This window comes from Mytilus galloprovincialis, chromosome 10 (genome assembly GCF_965363235.1).
Source record: "Mytilus galloprovincialis chromosome 10, xbMytGall1.hap1.1, whole genome shotgun sequence".
Lineage (NCBI taxonomy): Eukaryota > Metazoa > Mollusca > Bivalvia > Mytilida > Mytilidae > Mytilus > Mytilus galloprovincialis.
In genome coordinates this window covers 47,981,632-47,994,351 of record NC_134847.1, presented here as the reverse complement: position 1 = coordinate 47,994,351, position 12,720 = coordinate 47,981,632, and the positions used below count along the sequence as shown (strand labels likewise).

General features: G+C 32.2%; 1 protein-coding gene across 4 annotated transcripts; it reads right to left on the bottom strand.

The window, feature by feature from the left end:
* Positions 1-3,107: 3,107 nt before the first annotated feature.
* LOC143047708 (uncharacterized) lies at positions 3,108-9,087 on the bottom strand. 4 transcript variants are annotated; one of them, XM_076220919.1, is made up of 5 exons: positions 9,018-9,087; positions 7,045-7,077; positions 5,976-6,008; positions 4,912-4,944; positions 3,108-3,647 (listed from the first exon to the last, which is right to left on the bottom strand). In XM_076220919.1, the coding sequence occupies exons 1-5, from the start codon at positions 9,073-9,075 to the stop codon at positions 3,172-3,174; spliced, it is 633 nt and encodes a 210-aa protein (XP_076077034.1). In that variant the 5' UTR covers positions 9,076-9,087; the 3' UTR covers positions 3,108-3,171. The 4 variants fall into 4 exon arrangements, 2 of the variants coding, with proteins under 2 accessions (XP_076077034.1, XP_076077035.1); XR_012969639.1 differs by lacking the exon at positions 9,018-9,087 and adding an exon at positions 8,108-8,931 and having other exon boundaries at positions 3,608-3,647; XM_076220920.1 differs by lacking the exons at positions 4,912-4,944; positions 5,976-6,008.
* Between the last annotated feature and the right edge of the window lie 3,633 nt (positions 9,088-12,720).

Here is a 12,720-nt window from a genome sequence, read left to right as displayed (position 1 = left end):
AAAATTGTATATAGTTTTTGCAACGTTTTTAAACTAAAAAGCTAAATTTGGTACACCACAGCACAATTAAGTTTTCTCAAAACATCTATACGAAACGCGCGTCTGGCGTAGTAAATTATAATCCTTGTAAATTTGATAACTATTGACACCACTGGGTCGATGCCACTGCTGGTGGACGTTTCGTCCCCGAGGGTATCACCAGCCCAGTAGTCAACATTTCGGTGTTGACATGAATATCAATAATGTGGTCGCTTTTTATAAATTTCCTGTTTACAAAACTTTGAATTTTTAAAAAACTAAGGATTTTCTTATCCACGGCATAGATTACCTTAGTAGTATTCGGCACAACTTTTTGGAATTTTGGATCCTCAATGCTCTTCAACTTTGTACTTGTTTGGTTTTATAAATATTTTGATATGAGCATCACTGATGAGTCTTATGTAGACGAAACGCGCGTCTGGCGCATTAAATTATAATCATGGTACCTTTGATAACTATACTACTAAAATAACCAGAACCAATTTGTTAGCCGGAATGATGTAAAAAGGAAGAATCAAAGAATCTAACTTTTTATATAACTATAATAGGACAATGTTGGTGATTGAAAACTACACCAATCAAAGCTTTTTTATTTTTCACGTAATCAATAACCAATTAACCAATGATAATAAACACGTTACAGGTCGAATCCAATACAGATATCATTAGTAAAAACTGTTAGTTGTTACCTAATATGTGCAATTCAGCCTAGTAGGGGTTAAACATGTTAGCACGAGCATCACTGAAGAGACATGTATTGTCGAAATGCAAATCTGGTGCACGAAAATGGGTACCGTTAATGTTATTACTACCGCTGGGTCGATGCCTCTGCTGGTGAACTGTTAGTCCCCGAGGGTATCACATACCCAGTAGCCAGTACTTTGATATTGGCATGAAAATACGGATTGTTTTGTGTTATCAAAATTTGCTGTTACAAAATGTTAAAAATTATTATGAAGTAAGGAATGTATCTCCCTCATGCAATGATCTGATTCCTTTCACGGATTTGGCTATCCTTCTTGGACCGTTTGGATTATAGCTCTTCATCTTTTATATCAGCTTTGGATTTCAAATATTTTGGCCACGAGCATCACTGAAGAGACATGTTTGTAGAAAGGCGAATCTGGTGCAGGAAAATTGGTACCGTTAATGTTATTAGCGGGATCCCAACACTCCCCCTACATTGTAACTTGGAATAACGGTGTAACAGTACAATGGGTAGGATTATGTATATGTATAGATTCTTGATACATCAAAAGGGGACAAAACTAATAAAGGACAGATTTGTATGAGGAAATTGGAATTTAAGTGTATTAACCCTCTCACATTCTGTATGTATATGCCTGTACCAAGTCAGGAGCCTGTAATTCAGTAGTTGTCGTTTGTTGATGTGTAACATATTTATTTTTCGTTTATTTTTTGTACATAAACTAGGCCGTTAGTTTTCTCGTTTGATTTGTTTTACATTTGTCATTATATTTTATAGCTGACTATGCGGTATGGGCTTTGTTTATTGTTGAAGGTCGTACGGTGACCTATAGTTGTTAATTTATGTGTCATTTGGTCTTTTGTAGATAGTTGTCAAGACAGTAGTAAAATACAACACCAAGGCAAGGAATTTATAAAGATATGTAGTTTTATTTATATTCGGAAATAATTTCAAAGGCTCTTCTAAATTGTTCTCTCTAATAAGTTCAAACGATATCTCCCAATTCTTTTACTTTTAAACGAACTACTCGTTTGTTTTATAGTTACATTTCAAATCGCGACAAAATTAAGTAAACATTACTAAAAGAACAACATAATTCCTACAATGACCCGGTAGACATGAAAGGTAAACACATAAATATCTCAATAGCATACGTTTGTGCATATATGAGTTATTTGAAGGGACCGTCTCATTAGAGTACCATAACAAAAGGATGTTAAAACGTCTTTATAGTTATCCAGCATGGTTTAAAAAAATGTCTATATCAATTATTTCTAGTATCAACGCACCTGCAGGTAGAAAGTTATTCAATAAGTAATTTTGCGAAAGTTAATACTAATTTAAAATACATGTACTAGCGATGAGAGTTCTGGTTTCCTGTTTGAAACATTAAATAGACCAATTTCACAATCACAATACCAATCAGAATTCCTATATGACAGACATGCTGATTATCAATTATAAAATATTATTTTGCCGATTTTTTTGTCATATCAGCATTATATTTTCTTTTTATCGATTGATCAACATGGGATAGAAGAAATGTTGCCCATAAACGCACGAATGATGTTAACCAAAACCAAAGTTTCTGACCAAAAGGCAACGAACTCGAAAGTTGTCTATTGTATCCACTGTTTAATGTTAGCGATTTGATACAAACTATCAATCTAAGTTCAAAATATATTGATCGATACAAGCAACTACATGGCAACGTACGGTTTTTAATAAAGAGCAACAATCTTACCGCATAGCAAGCTATAATAATTCTTGACATGATACAAATGAAATACAATCGGATAAAACACTGATGTTTAAGCATATTGATGTAGAAAAGAATAAACGAAACATAGGTATGATATACACAACAAAAGACAAAAGACACATACCAGTTTTGTATATGTGTGCCGGTGCAGCCTTTCATGTGACATAACGTATAACAGCACATTATAAGGAAAAAAATATATAAAATTTATCTAAAAGGGGTAAACACATTATGACGACAGAAATTATAAGAACAACTTATTTATAGTTATCAAAGGTACCAGGATTATAATTTAATACGCCAAACGCGCTTTTCGTTTACATAAGAGACATCAGTGACGCGCAGATAAAAAAAAGTTTTAAAGCTAAACAAGTACAAAGTTGAAGAGCATTGAGGACCCAAAATTCAAAAAAGTTGTGCAAAAACACTTCTAACACGTAAATCGTACTGAACTGAAATTTAACTCTTGAGCTAATGTTGATGAAATGTTATTTTGAACGTTTGTTTGTCGTTTTGGTATATTTTTAGAGGTGTTTCCTGTTATTTTGATGCTTTCGTTGTAATTTTCAAATTATCTCAAAGAAATAAGATACAAAATTATGGAGTTTGTATATGTATTTTTTTAATTCCATGTCTATTCGTTGATTTTTTGTTAATTTATTCATTTTTTGTTCTCCATTTCTCTTGGTAAGGCATTTCTCCAAGAACTTACTAGTTTTTCAAACTTCCGTTTGAAAATGGGAAACTGACGATCAGTTGTGTCGTTAACATATTTCAATGGTATAATTGGAGATATTAAGTGTTCTGATATTTCTTCATCATTCACTTGTAATGGGATTAGTCTGGCTTTTTTCTGTCGATCTTTAATCGACTGTAAGATATTCATTTCCGTCCCATAACCTGCCAGTGGATCTGATTCGAGATTTTTTGTCAGATAGATGAAAACTAATCTACACGAGTCGAAGAGAGAACTTAGTCCTGGCAAGTGATTAGTTCCGGATGTTAACAAATCTTCCGGTAGTGCAACTTGTAGATTTGATATATGTTGGAAATTATTCATTAAGAATGTTTTACACTCATTTGCTTCGTCCTGGTCTTTTTCCCCATGTAATATCAAAATGTCATGGCGAAAGATATCTGCAACGATAAAATAAATTTCTTTTATCATGGATAGATTATAAGTACGACAGGCCTTCAAAAACCTCAGTAGTCTTCTTTATAAAATCAAAAGTAGTATACCACTGCAGTGGCGGATCCAGGGGAGGGTTCCGGGGTTGAGACCCCCTTTTTACGATCAATGCATTTGAATGGGGGCATATAGTGGTACCCCCATATTTTCTCTTTGGTTGGGAACCCCCCTTTTTTAAATGGCTGGATCCGCCACTGCGCTGTTCAATACCGGACATCAGATCGTAAGCATCTCTATTTTAAAATTAAGTCGATAGCACACGTGCTTGTGCCATAGCTTTTAGATTTACATAAAATAATAAATATAAAACAATATAATAATAATGATATATAATCAACTTTATTTTCTGTCACGTGGGAATGTGTAACAAACTACATATTTACAAAAATAAGCTATATTATGATTGTCAATGAGATATTCATTCATCAAATAATATTTAGATATTTATAGGTCTGAAACATCAGCAAAGCTCGTACAATAATCAGTCAAATGCTCCTGGGTACATTGTAGGAATTGTTCAACAATTCAAATAAGCAAAAAATCAAATTACCATTCTGAAGAATGGTATACTTAGTCTGACAAAAAGCTGCTAGTAGTTCAAAACGCAATTAAAAATAATAAACCAAACTATTACTGACTACAATATGAATCAGTTCACTCTGAACGAATTTAGTGCACATAAGTCAAAGGTATACTTAGTCTACGACCTTGTGTACTGAAAAATATAAAACTACCAAACAGGAAAATCCTAGACTAAATAATTAACCAGTAATCTTTGAAAATTGTTTAGTCATTTACAAATCCTGATTGAAACTACGGATATGGGTAAAGGGGGGCGAGTTGTTTTATTATTAATGTATAAAAAAGAAGATGTGGTATGATTGCCAATGAGACAACTATCCACAAAAGACCAAAATGACACAGACATTAACAAATATAGGTCACCGTACGGCCTTCAACAAGAGCAAAGCCCATACCGCATAGTCAGCTATAAAAGGCCCCGATAAGACAATGTAAAACAATTCAAACGAGAAAACTAACGGCCTTATTTATGTCAAAAATGAAAGAAAAAACAAATATGTAACACATAAACAAACGACAACCACTGAATTACAGGCTCCTAACTTGGGACAGGCACATACATAAATAATGTGGCGGGGTTAAACATGTTAGCGGGATCCCAACCCTATCTAATGTGAGTTATTTTTATACCTATTGAGCTGTCTTCCTTCACCTCATCTTGACCTGTAAAATAGAAAACAATCACATATTAGTAATAATAATTGTTTAAATAATATAAAATAATTATGTCGAACTATTGCTTTTAGGATGTAATTCAAAATAAACAACTTAAGATGAAACTTTCTGTCCCAGCCGGACATGACAAAACATGCATGACAGAAGATATTTACTTGGTCAGCTCTGCATTTTACCTCATTCTAATCAGACTGTGTTTCTTTAATTATCGTCTGTTTGTACATGCTTTATGATGACCTATTCAAAGTTCTATAGCATTGATGTACAGAAATTAACAATAATATATCACTAACTCATAACAGAAGTATTTCAGGATAAATTTGATTCAAAATATCATATAAAGAAAATCTCTTTGACTAACCTTCATCAACACGGTCATATGCATGTATGGTAATGCATTCAGTGACATTAAAACTAGATATGTTATGTCACTGACAACAAAGTAAATTCATTTTATACTGAAATAATTCAGGCTGTTGATTAAGACACAGATATATAGAACGAGTTTGGGAAATATATACACGTCGTAGGAATGAATAAAAAACTAAATTTAGTAATTGCGGTTAGGAGAAGATCATCAGCTGAATTGGTGTAACACATAAAGCACACATAAACAGTTTACAGAATGAACTTACATGATGTCATTTAAAATATTTTACGCCCAATATCATTAGAAAATGGAGACGCAAGATACAAAAGGGATGTTAAAACTATTATACGTTACAGACACAGTGACATCGATAAGGGAGATAAAAACTCAAAATTACGAAAGTCTACAAAAACACAATACAGACAAACGTTAAATACATGTTCGTTCGGGGTTATTTGTACATCACTGCTTTGACTTGATCCAGTGTGGACCATTTGCTTTCATTAACCGTTGAATGTTCCTGACTATCTGTTATCATTTTCATTATGATTATTATTATAAGCAAGAATATATCGCTTCAAATAAAAAAATAGAAATGTCCTTGGAATTACATATCGAAAGTAGCAAATTCAATGTGACCCATTTATACCTATAGGTCTGTCTTCATCTAGATCATGTTTACCTGTAAAACAGAAAAACAATAAGTGTTACGTTTTCAAATAATTTAAAATAGTGTGAGAGTAACAGTTTTGGGTCAGTATTTCAAAATTATGTTCCAAATAAGGTATTATATTGTCAGTCGATTTTACACTAGTTATTTTTGGAGCTATTTTGTATGATCTAAGGCTCCGTGTTGAAGACCGTAATTTTCCTATAATGGTTTACTTTTACAATTTTAGAGCTGGATGGAGATGTATCTTATTGACACCCATTCTACGTCTTCTTATATCTATTTGCAAAATACGTAATAAATGCAAATTCGATACAATTAAACTGAATATGCAGTCTATATACACTTTGTAGAAATTGCACATGAAATACGAATTGAAATCACCCTTGCTCCAAATATAAATAAAGCATATATGAAGATAAAACAAAATGAACCCTTTATCGAAAACTAAATAGGAAGATATACTTACTGCTCTGAGCTTTAGGGGTGTTCGATTCCACAGAAAAAAATGTTTGTATTGTAATTGATTTTTGAATATATGTCTGTACATATTATGTATATTAGTAAATTAACACATATATCATGCTTCGTCATGCATTAGTACTCACCACATGTGATTTATCCTTTTATAATCCATAGTATTACAGATTAATTTCACGTTTTGTTAAATCACATCAATAATTTCCAATTCAAATTATAACTATCATGTTTCTCAAACAAATATCTAGTTTTGAAGTTCAAATCATCACTTGTTAGTCAGTGACCGGATATGCCATAGTGATAGTGTATTATCCAGTGATTGAAACAAAATTTTACATTAGACTATACTAAAAAATATTGTCAGAAAATTTAAAACAATTCAAACGAGAAAACTAACGGCCTTCTTTATGTCAAAAATGAAAGTAAAAACAAATATGTAACACATAAACAAACGACAACCACTGAATTACAGGCTCCTAACTTGGGACAGGCACATACATAAATAATGTGGCGGGGTTAAACATGTTAGCGGGATCCCAACCCTATCTAATGTGAGTTATTTTTATACCTATTGAGCTGTCTTCCTCCACCTCATCTTGACCTGTAAAATAGAAAACAATCACATATTAGGAATAATAATTGTTTAAATAATATAAAATAATTATGTCGAACTATTGCTTTTAGGATGTAATTCAAAAATAAACAACTTAAGATGAAACTTTCTGTCCCAGTCGGACATGACAAAACATGCAAGAAGATATTTACTTGGTCAGCTCTGCATTTTACCTCATTCTAATCAGACTGTGTTTCTTTAATTATCGTCTGTTTGTACATGCTTTATGATAAACTATTCAAAATTCTATAGCATTGATGTACAGAAATTAACAATAATATATCACTAACTCATAACGGAAGTATTTCAGGATAAATTTGATTCAAAATATCATATAAAGAAATCTCTTTGACTAACCTTCATCAACACGGTCATATGCATGTATGGTAATGCATTCAGTGACATTAAAACTAGATATGTTATGTCACTGACAACAAATTAAATTCATTTTATACTGAAATAATTCAGGCTGTTAATTAAGACACAGATATATAGAACGAGTTTGGGAAATATATACACGTCGTAGGAATAAATAAAAAACTAAATTTAGTAATTGCGGTTAGGAGAAGATCATCAGCTGAATTGGTGTAACACATAAAGCACACATAAACATTTTACAGAATGAACTTACATGATGTCATTTAAAATATGTTACGCCCAATATCATTAGAAAATGGAGACGCAAGATACCAAAGGGATGTTAAAACTATTATACGTTACAGACAAAGTTACATCGATAAGGGAGATAAAAACTCAAAATTACGAAAGTCTACAAAAACACAATACAGGCAAACGTTAAATACATGTTCGTTCGGGGTGATTTGTACATCACTGCTTTGACTTGATCCAGTGTGGACCATTTGCTTTCATTAACCGTTGAATGTTCCTGACTATCTATTATCATTTTCATTATGATTATTATTATTATAAGCAAGAATATATCGCTTCAAATAAAAAAATAGAAATGTCCTTGGAATTACATAACGAAAGTAGCAAATTCAATGTGAACCATTTATACCTATAGGTCTGTCTTCTTCTAGATCATGTATACCTGTTAAACAGAAAAACAATAAGTGTTACGTTTTCAAATAATTTAAAATAGTGTGAGAGTAACAGTTTTGGGTCAGTATTTCAAAATTATGTTCCAAATAAGGTATTATATTGTCAGTCGATTTTACACTAGTTATTTTTGGAGCTATTTGGTATGATCTAAGACTCCGTGTTGAAGACCGTACTTTTTCCTATAATGGTTTACTTTTACAATTTTAGAGCTGGATGGAGATGTATCTTATTGACACCCATTCTACGTCTTCTTATATCTATTTGCAAAATATGTAATAAATGCATATTCGATACAATTAAACTGAATATGCAGTCTATATACACTTTGTAGAAATTGCACATGAAATACGAATTGAAATCACCCTTGCTACGAATATAAATAAAGCATATATGCAGATAAAACAAAATGAACCCTTTATCGAAAACTAAATAGGAAGATATACTTACTGCTCTGAGCTTTAGGGGTGTTCGATTCCACAGAAAAAAATGTTTGTTTTGTAATTGATATTTGAATATATGTCTGTACATATTATGTATATTAGTAAATTAACACATATATCATGCTTCGTCATGCATTAGTACTCACCACATGTGATTTATACTTTTATAATCCATAGTATTACTGAATAATTTCACGTTTTGTTCAATCACATCAATAATTTCCAATTCAAATTATAACTATCATGTTTCTCAAACAAATATCTAGTTTTGAAGTTCAAATCATCACTTGTTAGTCAGTGACCGGATATGCCATAGTGATAGTGTATTATCCAGTGATTGAAACAAAATTTTACATTAGACTATACAAAAAATATTGTGAAAAATTATCAACAATAAAAAAACGAAACAGATGAACTTGTACATACTCGATGATATACTACATTGGGTACTGGTTTGATAGTTGTCTCGTAGACCTTTTGACATCAATTCTTCTTATACCGAAATAAATTAAATGGCTTTCATTTTCACATTTAATTAATGTACACTTTGTTTCTGTGTTTTTCTACATTGATTGGATATACTTAATATTAAATGTCCTCCTTTAATGCCACTTTATATGACAGAAATATTCTGAAATATTATCCTTTTTCAAAAAAGGAATAAAACAGTATTTGTTCCTTACGGTATAAAGGGTTTCGAAAATTTGTTCAATCAGAAACAGGTAGTATAGTTTCGTTTATTCAAGAGGAACTTCAGTTAGAGGGAACAATTATACACTGCATCTGACTAAACCGTAGTAAATCAAATATAGAATCACACACCCTTAAATTTTAAGAATTATATCTCATATAATGTTAGCAAGGCTCTTTAAATTCCGTTTTTTTAAATTTGTATTCACTCAATATTTGTGTTCAAGAATTGAAAGATACATGATGATACATGTTTTTTTTCACAATCCTTATTCGAACAGTGCTCACATAATATACCGATAAATTGTCATCGGTCAGCGCCTACCGACAATATTCAAAGTTATGCGGCTTAGAAACACGAACCACCGTATACAATAAGCTTCAACGACCAAAGTGTGTTCTCAGCAATATTGATACATATGTAGAGACGGGGGAAAAAATGTATAACAACAGTCACTGTGCTTAAACGGCTGTGGGTAACTTAAGTTACCCACAGCCCAAGATGGCGGACTCTAAACTTGTTGATATTTAATTCATACAAAATGTACCTTTTGCGACGTTTTTCATGCAGAATGTAAATATTTATAGAATTATTGATTAAAGAAATAACTAACAATTACCATAAATTTGTTAATATAGAGTTCACTAAAGCGCAAGGTCAACTTCAAAAAATGCATAAGATGTCCGTAACTTTTTGATCGAAACTAAGCAGACTGTCCGTAACTTTATTTTTAGATGTGGGTAACTTTTGATTTAAAATTTTAAGAATTATAATTTCAACAATTAGAAGACAATTAACATCATATTTGTAACCTTCGCGGCCGTTTATACTACTCATTCACCACCAAATGTGATGTTATTAACGCATCATACGTTACGCCACAGAAGTTTTATGTGGGGTTTGTGGTACTCCATCCTGGTTATGGTTTGAACTTTTATTTACTGATGTGCGTCTTATCGACGTTTTTCGCTTGTCAGACCAAGGCTTTTCCATACTCTTTAATGTTTTGAGTTTAGTTATATGTTTGCGGTTCACCTTCACCTCTGTTTCTTTCTATGTGTATTTTGAGGAATACTCTTTGACGCGGCTCGGTATTTATACATTCCACCAGTTAGTTATAGTGTTATGATTTTTTAAATATGTTTCCTAGTAGGGGTTGTTAGACTATTAAATTACCCTGTTGTCCTACGTAGTTATTTATATTTTTATATACTATGTCGAATTGTTACACTATGTTGACTGCTCTTTTCCTTTTATTGTCACTGACTTTTACCTATTGTGTCTTTTAGTTTTATTCAGTTTAATGAGATTTAATGCAACTTGCATACAAATGAAATATGCAGCTAGCTGTAAAACTAGGTTTATTCATTTATACAAAGTGTCCTTTTTTTAAGTTTTCCCATTTACTGTAAATCTTGGCCAGGGTGTCGCAATATCACCGTGCGCAACGTCCCAGTGTGTCCAGATTGACACCCCTTTTATTTTACTGTCAATGCTGATGGGATTTGTTTTTGTGGGGATGAGAGAAAAGTGTTTTTGGCTTTTTCAAAAAGACGGGAAAAGTTTGTGCACTTAAGTCTCGGATAGTCTATCTACTGCATGCCTGGGCAATTTGGGTTCCCCTCCAAAATCCCGGATTCACGCTACCCTTGTCGTTGCTGGCAGAAAATCAGTAAGTGTATACATGCTACATGTATGTGTAAAAAATACTTGTGTAGTCTACTTGTTCAAAAATTAAAACGAACAATGATGTTTCAACAGTTTAGCTGCTATGATAGGAAACAACCCTCCGAACTAGGCGATTCGGGTACCCCGACGTTATACAAAATGAGACCCGAGTTTTGCGGATTTATCGTGATTTTTTTCATATTTTTCCCAATTTTGTCTTACATCGATACAATGAATTATATCATACTAGACATCTACTTCGTTTTGTGAATATGTATTTGATGCAATCTCTATCATCAGTTTAAACATTGCATCCGCGTATGTCGATTCTTTGAAAGTTACGGACATCTCTATTGGTATGATGAAAAAAGTTACGGACAAGTTGTTTTGAAGTTACGGACAGCCTAAGTGTTTTTTAAAATCGTGCTGTGATCGTTTATTTTGTAGAATTTAATCACCTTTCCAGTTTAGGGGTTTCCCTAAACGATTAATACAACTTTTAAATTCAGTTGTTTAATTGATGCATTCGTGGTATTGTTATTCTATAGAAGAAAAGTATCTAACCGACGCAAGGCGGCTCCATCTTGGGCTGTGGGTAACTTAAGTTACCCACAGCCGTTTAAGCACAGTGAACAGTGATGATCTATTATTTATAGATGTATGTCTGTTTTTGAAATATATTTCTGCATTAAAGACAAATGTTACAAGCGACTACGCTTTCCAATGTTTTAGATAAGTTATACATACTACATCACTAATTTATACATTGATGCAATTCATGTTTACTGTAGGCCTGTCAATCTAATATTTTTTTAGGTGTTTAACTGATGCGTTATCACGCTTAGAAGTATATCTGTACCTTCAACTGGAATTTCATGAGTACTCGGTTCTATCTTTTTGCTTATCTGTGAAATGTCTTCTGTAAGTCTGTCAATCTAAAACAAATTAAAAACAATTACAGGAAACTAAATTACGAAATTAATCTGTCTTACGTTATCACAAAAATTGAAAACAGCTTGTATAAATGTAATGCGCCCGAAGGATTATTTTCATTTGGCACGCTCACAGCCGTATATTTGAAAGCCAAGGATGTATAAAATAGAAACAGTTGAGAAGAGCTTTATAATGAAAAATAACATAAGATAATAGCCAACTCATTCTAGGATAATTTTGTCAGGGGGAGTACAAACCTTAGTTTTACAAACATTTATTTAAAAGTTTAATTAATATCAATAAGCGGTTCTGTTATGCAATGTCTAGTTAATTATAAACACAGTCGTTTTTCAAAGTGCTTTAATCTTTGTAGAATTTTTTCCTGCTAAGACAATTCATTTGCAGTCAATTAGTATCTGTTCAGTCTTTGATAGACGATTTGATAGTTATTATCAGCCTGTACACATCAACAATTTTGTAAATGGCTTGTAAAGCATGTAATTGACTAAAGCGGATTATCCATATAGTGTCGATAAGTCGAAAAATTGACCAAAAGACTAGACTTGTGCCTCCATACAACTATTAGAATAACAATAATATAAAAGATAGCACAGATAAGTAAAACCATGGAGTAAAGCAACGTTTACAACAAAAAAAAACAAACATTTGTCCAGTATCTAAGTTCAAAATTGTAGTTTGATAATTATCACTTGTGAAAAAAGTTTGATCTGAACAGATGTCGTATGACTTAACCAAACATTACTTAGTAATTCTAAGTCTCTGTCAATTTTCAGTGTTATATTCGGTGACTTATAGTGTTTAATTTCTGTGTCATTT

Bases quoted from the DNA above. Each gene is read 5' to 3' on its own strand.
- LOC143047708 (XM_076220919.1), bottom strand. From the start codon at position 9,075: ATGTCAAAAGGTCTACGAGACAACTATCAAACCAGTACCCAATGTAGT. The intron at 6,009-7,044 runs GTATAAAAATAA...TCTGTTTTACAG, and splicing joins GGAGGAAGACAGCTCAATAG to GTAAACATGATCTAGATGAA. The intron at 3,648-4,911 runs GTATAAAAATAA...TTATCGTTGCAG, and splicing joins GAAGGAAGACAGCTCAATAG to ATATCTTTCGCCATGACATT.